The following is an 8,487-nucleotide window of genomic DNA, read 5'->3' as shown; positions in this document are numbered from 1 at the left end:
CTCTGGCTGGCGAGCACACCCGCTCTATAGCAAAAACCTCTCCAAAAAAGGAAAAAAAAAAAAAAAGTGAGAAATCCCCCCCCCATGGGGGATAGCCATCCCACAATTCCCTTCTCCTCCATTCTCCTCTCAGGATTTTGGGCATGTAAGCACACGTGACCAGTGTGAGTTTCAAGCCAACGGGTCCGGGACTCAAACTGTGGTTAGTCATGTGGAAGTCCAGCGATGTAACCACTATGCCACCTGCTGGTCTGAAGCATATTTCCCTTTAAGTAGGCTAATATGAAAATAATTTTCTATGCCAGATATGTACTATGAGTAAAGAGGGGAAAGGGTAGCAAAGAGAGCTGACATTTATTGGACACATGCTTAAACCGTTAGAGATCCACACTCCCTAGGGCCCAGGGTACTGGACACGCTGTCTTACTATTGTGCATGCCCTCCCTGGGCACAGAGGTACAGTGTCTGTACATCTATGACTTAAGTCATCCGATAACAACGATAACAGCAACGACAGCAATGCATATAGAGCACTTGCAATGTGCTAGGCACCGCCCTGAGCAGTCAATATTAACTCGTGTGGTAAAACCCCATGAGACAAGCTCTGTTAGTTGCCCATTTACAGAAGTGGAAACTGAGGCCCTGAGGTTAAACAAACTGCCCAAGGTTACCTAGCTAGCAAGCGGTGGGGCAGGGATTCAAACGCAGTCTAGCTCTATGGGAAAAGGACATTTTAATTCACTGTCATGTATCCAGCATTCAGTCCAGTTCTGGCTCGATAACAGCTAATTGATGAATGAATGAAAAAACTTGTTTTAGTTTGTGTCCACGAGGTTATCATGAGAAATAAGAGCTCTTTACCACACCATGCTACCTCTTTTCAAATCCATTTGCTCTCAAGACTACCGATTTTTCAGACCTCTGATCTAAGTTCTTTTTTTAAGATTTATTTAATTTTATTTGTTATTATTATTTTTTAATTTGACCAGAGAGACAGACAGAAAGGGAAAGACAAGCCATCAGATCCAGGACGCGAACAAAAGTTGGCCATGTGGGAGCCCAGCACCTTCACAACCGTGCCACCTTTCCGGCCCGTGTCCTAAGTTCTTAACTCTCACATGAAATGGTCTGTAAGATACACCTAACCAAATGTCCCATGGGTTTCTCAAACTCAAGATGCCCAGTGCATCAGCTTGCCCCAAGAGGCTACTCTACCCTGCAGGTAACGTGACCACCACTGAACTAAGGAAAAAGGAAGCCATTCAGCCTATTAAGTTGAATTTCATCATGCTTCAAGGACTGCCAGGAAAATGATATTTGGTTTCCAGACTCCAAAATACCAGTATGTGATGTAGGGTTTGAAGCAATGCATTCTAGGTATTGTATATAACTAAAAGCTATGGGAACAACCTGCCGCTCCCTAACAGAGTTCCAAAGACAAGGAAAGACCTTGTGTCTTGAATTTCGTCCTTCCTCCACACTGCCACCTTCTGATGGCAGCGGGTACTTACAGAACCCTGTCACTGGCCCTCCAGCAACTCTCTGCTTTCCCTTGGCAACTCCCGTCTTCCCGACTGTGCAGCAGTCCCACTGTCTGTGTGGAAGTCTTCTGGCTCTTCAGACTGCCTAAACCAATCTGCATAATCCCATTCCCTGAAGGAGGCTGGCTCAGGGATGGATATGTGTCCTTAGTTTGTCCAGCAGAATGAAACCCAATACTGCTCTTCTGTAGTGGGGAGAAGAATTATTTTTTCTGCTCACACTCTATCACCTCTAAAAGGCTTAGAAGAAAAACATGCAGCCTTGAAAATCCCTGGCAGCTATTCGGAACCGTGGAGAGACAGCCTGCCTGAAAATGGGAACATGAGAGAAGGAGAATAAGGTCCTGGCCAAATCACCTGATCCAAACTAAAGCTTAATCTGAAATCCTCAACAGCTGAGGCACGTGAACCAACAGATCCCTTTTCTGACTAAATCGGTATAATTGCTTTTGACTGCAAACAAAATTCAAAATAAAATGACGGGATCATCTAGCACGTGTTGGACAGTGCACTGAAGCTGGTGAAAAAACAGATACGGTTCATATACCCATGAAAACCAGAGGATAAATAATGCAGGTGTGATAAGAATGAAAAGGGCAACACCAGGTTCCCTGAGGAACAGGCATATTTGAGGAACTGAAAAAAGCTGAGGGAAGAGAATACAAGACTAGAGAGTCTGGAGAGGTGTTGTTCAGAGAACACCGATGACAAAATGTGACCAAAATGCAAAAGCAGGAGAGGGCATAGCGGTTTTATTATTATTATTTTTTATAGAGTGACTTTTGCTATAGGCTGTGTGCACTTGCTGGAGAGAGAGAGACAGAAAGAAAGCGAGAAATTACCCCCTGGGGAGACGGCACTGTCTCCATCTTTTCTCCTCCATTCTCCTCTGGAGACCTAGGGCACACACACACATGCACCCAGCATGAGTTTTAAGTCACCAGGTTTGGGACTAGAACATTGGTCGACTATGTAGGAGTCCCGCAATATAACCATTATGCCATCTGCTGGTCCTGGGCATAACAGTTTTTAACATTGAGCTCAAAGGCTTAGGTTAGAATGTAGCAAAATTTCCAGCTTTTCAACTGGAAATAAAAAATTGCAGTGGCATTTTTGGGGGGCACACTAGAATTTTTTTTTTAATTTGCCAGAGGGCATGTGCACTTCAGAGAGCAAGAGAGAGGGCTGAAAGGGAGAGGAAGAAAGCGCCCCCTAATGGAGTATGGTCATGTTGCAATCCCTTCTCCACTTCTCTATCCTGTCAGGATTTTGGTCATGCATGTACTATAAATGTACCACCATGTTTTTCAAGCCACCAGAACAGATTCAGCCATGTAGGATCCAGCTCCCTTCATCACTAGCTCTCGGCATATCAGATAACTTTAAAAGGAATTGCCTTTAGAAAGGAATAAAACCTACTTGATTTCCTAAAAAAAAAAAAAAAAAACAATAGGAGAAATGAACTTTCTTCTTGAAATTTTCCAGGAACATAGACAAATATGGAGAAATGGTTAGACAAGGGACCAGCAGGTGGTGTATTGATTATGTTGTTCACCTCCCATGTAGTCAACTGCAGTTCGAGACCCAGACCCAGAGGTTTAAAACTCATGCTGGGCACGTGTGCATGCATGCCTAAGATCCCGAGAGGAGAATGGAGGAGAAGGGACTGCGGTGTGGCCATCCCCCTGGGGGGTGATTTCTCGCTTTCTTTCTGTCTGTCCAGTGAGTGCATGTGCCCTATAGCAAAAATCTCTCTCTCAAAAAAAAAATTGTTAGACAATGTTGCAGCATTAAATATTCACTAATATTTATATTATAAAATCAGAGTATTTGTTACTAGTGAAAATAATTACATTGAAAAGATAATTATGTTGTTTTTCAACTTAACATTTCTGTGCATGGCAAGTATTAATATAAAAAGAATGTGTACACCAACTAACTGTTTCCTGCTAAATAATAAGTATCTTCCCTATCCAAAACAAATACCTAGCTAGCACTCTTGAGCTAGGGGTGTCTGGTCTCTCGAAACTTCACATCTCCATTCCAACCAAAATATCATCTCTGAACTTTTCATTCAGTGTAGAATAACTCCTGAAAATCAATTTGGACTTCGGTCAAAAATCACTGAAGCGTAGTGATTATATATAACTAAATAACAGTTACGTTAGAAATCAGGAATTGGGCCAGTAGGTGGCATGGTGGTTAAAGTGCTGGATATATAAATATATATATTACATATCCATTGGTAAATGCTATGAGTATATGGATATGGCAGAAAACTGGTTAAGTGAAAGTTATATGTAAAGCTGTCCCTCCACACCCACAGGGGACTGGATCCAGAATCCCACCAAAATCTGCAGATGCTCAAGTCCCTTATATAAAATGGCATAGTATTTGCATATAATCTACACTCTCCTCCAGTATACTTTAAATCATTTCTAGGTTGCTTATAATACTAATGCAATGTAAATGTGTATAAAATAGTTGTTATACTGTGTTAAAATCTTTAGTTTTTTTTTCTCCAAGTATTGTCTATTCATAGTTGGTTGAATTTGCAGTTGCAGATATGGAACATGGAAGAGCCACTGTAATTATTTTCAGAAGTACATCCTAAGGAAATGCTATGTGTTTTAGTAAGAGTCTTAAATGATTTAGCATATTATATTGCTACATAATTGATATTGTATACACCGAAAATGGGGCCAGCCTGTGACCCGGTGGATAAGACAGCTGGATCCCACATGGCTGACTGTGTAGTCTGAGTCCCAGACACAGTGGCCCAAGAAACACACTGGATGTGTTTGTGTGCATGCCCAAAATCCTAAAAGAAGGAAGAGATGGAGAGGGAATTGTGCCATAATCATTCTCCACGCAGTGTGCTTTCTTACTCTCTCTCTTTAGCAAGTGTGCACACCCTCTAGCAAATTAAAAAACAAGATAAGACCATCAGAATCCAGGTTTCAGAGCTATAATCACCTTATTAACCATTTGCTACCTTTCTTCATCCAGCTTCTCATCCCCTCCTCCAAAGCCTAAATAGTTCAAAAATAAGGGGGAAAAGTGTAGAGATCTGTCCTAATCTAGAGCTGGCTAGTGAAGAAACTCGTGTTTCTCCTTTCACTTAACTGACAAATATTGGGGTCAGCAGGTGGCATAGTGGTTAAGGCACTGGACTCCCACATGACCAACTGTGATTCAAATCCCAGACCCCGTGGCTTGAAACTCAGGCCTAGTGCATGTGCATGGATGCCCACAATCACAAGAGGAGAATGGAGGAGAATGGACTGTGGTGTGGCCATCCAACAAGGCGGGGATGGTGGTGTGATTTCTCACTTTCTCTCCATCTCTCTGGCAAGCACATGTACCCTACAGCAAAAATCTCTCCAAGAAAAAAAAAAAAAACACCGAGAAATATCACAGGTACTGCTCTGAGTCACAGAACATCAGACAGAAACCCTGTGTGATGCTCCACGAATACAGACCTTGAGGTCCCTATGCATGAGTCCTTTACTGTGCAGAAACTCCACTGCCTCTGCGATCTGCAGGAAGATGTGCAGACACACGCTCCTTTCTCGCTCCTCAATGGTACACCGTCTGTTCATCCAGTCTTTGAGGTTTTCCTTTCGGCATAGCTGCATCTGAATGTAAAGATACACCTTTGGGGAACTGGGCTGGAGTTTTTCTGCAGTGTTTCTTGTGAGATCTAAACTTAAAGTGGTTGGTCTTGGAGGAGAAATAGACAAGGTCGCTTCAGAAGAAGATTTGCTACTGGAGTACTTGACAGCAGTTAGTTTATTGACACAATGGTTGCCAATACGCAGTTGGTTGGTTTTAGGATCTTCTTTACTGGATGCATTATCACAGCCAGAATCTTCAAACACTATAGAAGAGGAAGTTCTCTCCCTGGACCTTGCATAAGAAGCAGCTTCAGAAGGACAGAGTTCAAAGGAGTGTCCCTCGTCATTGCCATCCATGGTACCATCTTCCATGTCACAGTCTGTAAGGCAACTGTCCTGGAGGTTGTAGGCTGCATCCACTGACCTACTGATGTCTCCATGGTCTGTTCCAGAGAATTCCAAAGGAGAGAACTGGCTCTCGGATGAATTTGTCTGACCACAGGAAATACCCACCGAAAAAGACCTGCTTCTTCGTGGAGAAGGAGCTATGATTTCTATACGTTCTTTTGTAGAAAAAGGATCCACTCTGCGTATTTTAACTGATGGTGCCTCAATTGGGCTCGGAGAGCTGAGTGGCCAGTCTGTGCTAAATGTGGGAGAAATACAAAGGGTTGAGAGTGACTACGCAGTTATTACATGTTTTTGAACTACACCATTTGTTTAAAAGAGCGTCAACCATAATAAAGCCAGTTACCAAATGACAAACGATAGAACAATATACTGATAAAAATAGTATGATACGTGAAACGAAGGACATCACATTGCATCTGTTCCTTCTAAAACACTTACTCTCTCAAGTTAATTGTATACTGAAGCAGTGATCTGGTACTGCAAGGCCTTCGGTGCAAAACAGCACTGAAAGCACGCCAAGGACAGGAGTCCTCATGGCCATGATTCCGAAGTCTCTGCAAATCAGGGCAGCAGCTCATGGGCCCCAAGACAAGGAGCCCTTCACTTGGTCCTTAGCTACTGGCTGTTGTACATTAAGTGTCACTGTAATGAGGTACCTCAGTAGATCCAATGCTGCCGTCAGCACCTGCAGGCAGGAGGAGTTTTACTCCAGTTGCTGGGAGGCTATCTGCATGTGCTGCTTCTTTGTCCCCTAGTAAAAGGGCCTGCCTTTCTATAGCACACGCAGTTAATATGGAGTAAGTCTTTAGGCTGCCTAAAGTTATGTATTTTTAACTGCAAATACAATAAAATTACTCAAAAGGAGTTGTAAATTGATAACTGCTAATGCAAAGACTAAATAAAAAGTTTTAGGAAGAATAAAGATCGGCGAGGTAGTGGTACAACAGTAAAACGCAGTGCTCTGAGAGGCTGACCCACACAGAAAGGCTTCTAATAAAGATCGGCGAGGTAGTGGTACAACAGTGAAACGCAGTGCTCTGAGAGGCTGACCCACATAGGAAGGCTTCTGGTTTATATCTGGAGACCTTCCTGAGTACACGAGACACACACTGCTCATATCTGGAGACCTTCCTGAGTACACGAGACACACACTGCTCACAATCCAGGGTTGGACTGAAGTTGGAGGTGGCAGGGACCCTGTAAGAGGTGCTGTCTCTCTCTCACTTGTGGAAGAAATCAGCTTAGGGGAAAAAAAGAACAGGGATAAATAGAGGTTGACAGTATCTCATATTGAGAATAGTCATTATAAATCCCTCAGTGCACTATCAATTAATAATTTTTGTTTGTTTATTTTTAATACAGTGCATGCAGTCGCCAGAGACAGAGAGAGACAGATGGACAGAGAAAAAAAAGTGAGGAATCACTCCCAGGGGAATGCTACGCCTCAATCCTTTCTCCTTAGGATCTTGGGCACACATGCACATATACCCAGCGTGATTTTCTTGAGAGGTTTTTGCTATAGGGCGCGTGCGCTCGCCAGACAGACAGAGAGAGTCAGAGAGACAGAAAGCGAGAAATCACCCTCCGGGAGGATGGCCACGCCGCAATCCCTTCTCCTCTCGGGATCTTGGGCACGCATACACACACACCCGGTGTGAGTTTAAGCCACCGGGTCTGGGACTCGAACCGCGGTCGCCTACGTGGGAGTCCAGTGACATAGCCATTACGCTAACTGCTGGTCCCCCCAGGGTGATTTTCAAACTGCCAGTTCCATGAACAGAATCATGGAGTCAGCCATGTGGGATCCAGCTGACTTAACTTCCTGCTGGCTCCATGAATAATAATTTTTAACTATTTATGTTCTCAAGAACGAAACAAAATTTCACTTAACAAGTAGCAAGAGAACTTCCTAAAGCATGCCGGCACAGAACAGAATTCTGTTGTTCTTTTTCCTTTAAAAAGAAAAAAAATCCCTTTGCAGCGTGGCCATCCCCCCGGGTGGCTCTCCAAAAAAAAAAAAAAGAAGAAAAAATCCCTAATGTTACAGAAATGATAGTGTGTTCACGTAAGCAAAAAACGACTCCAAAAAAAAAAAAAAGAAGAGGAAAAAATCCCTAGTGTTACAGAAATGATAGCGTGTTCACGTAAGCAAAAAACTAGCCTAAAGGAAAATGTTAATTATTAAATCTGTCTAACAAAGTTACCTTTCATCTTTCAGCCAAATTTCATCCATCTTTTCTTGCCACTTCTCTGGTGGTGCTTCCAGCCAGGCATTGAAATATCTCACAATTCCCGGATGCTCAAGCTTGGCTAAGGCTTTAACTTCTCTCATTACTTTTTCCCGAGCCAATTCCCTGCAACAGGGAGGAAAAAGAAAGGAAAAAATGAAGATGGTTTATATCTGAGGAAGTATTCATATTCAGTAGAGAAAACAGAAAAAGAATCAAATAGAATTCCCCTTGAATCTAAAATTAGAAGCAGATGAGTTAGCCTAGGGTATAATTCTAAAAAGTCACATAGTAAAACCTGTATTTAAAAACAATAACATGTATTTTAGTGTTTTTTGTTGTTGTTGTTGTTCCTTCTAGAAATAAATGCTATAAGCACATCTATTACCTCATTCTAGATAAAGCTTTCTTGACTAACTGAAAATGAGTCACTATACACGCTTAAGTATTATTGCTTGGGGACCAGCAGATGGCATAATGGTTATGTGGCCAGACTGCCACATAGTCAACCACAGTTCGAGTCCCAGACCCAGTGGCTTAAAAAACTCACACTAGGAGCGTGTGTGTGCATGCCCCAAATCCTGAGAGGAAAATGGAAAAGGGAGTGGAGTGGCCATCCTCCCTGGGGGTGGGGAAGGGTGTAACTTCTCTCGCTTTCTGTCTCTCTGTTTCTTTCTGTCTCGCCATCAA

The 8,487-nt window shown here is 42.8% G+C and overlaps 1 protein-coding gene across 2 annotated transcripts in view; it reads right to left on the bottom strand.

The window, feature by feature from the left end:
• EIF2AK3 (eukaryotic translation initiation factor 2 alpha kinase 3) overlaps positions 1–8,487 on the bottom strand; it is a gene marked incomplete at its 5' end in the record, with an annotated part of 70,455 nt that overhangs the window by 14,677 nt on the left and 47,291 nt on the right. For both annotated transcript variants that reach the window (XM_014584147.2, XM_027768254.1), the window contains 2 exon segments: positions 5,024–5,804; positions 7,774–7,923. In XM_014584147.2, coding sequence (XP_014439633.1) covers positions 5,024–5,804; positions 7,774–7,923 — 931 coding nt within the window.

Source organism: Tupaia chinensis, unplaced genomic scaffold (genome assembly GCF_000334495.1).
Source record: "Tupaia chinensis unplaced genomic scaffold, TupChi_1.0 Scaffold145741_1, whole genome shotgun sequence".
Lineage (NCBI taxonomy): Eukaryota > Metazoa > Chordata > Mammalia > Scandentia > Tupaiidae > Tupaia > Tupaia belangeri.
The sequence above is the reverse complement of the archived record's forward strand: the minus strand, read 5'-3'. Positions and strand labels throughout refer to the sequence as shown.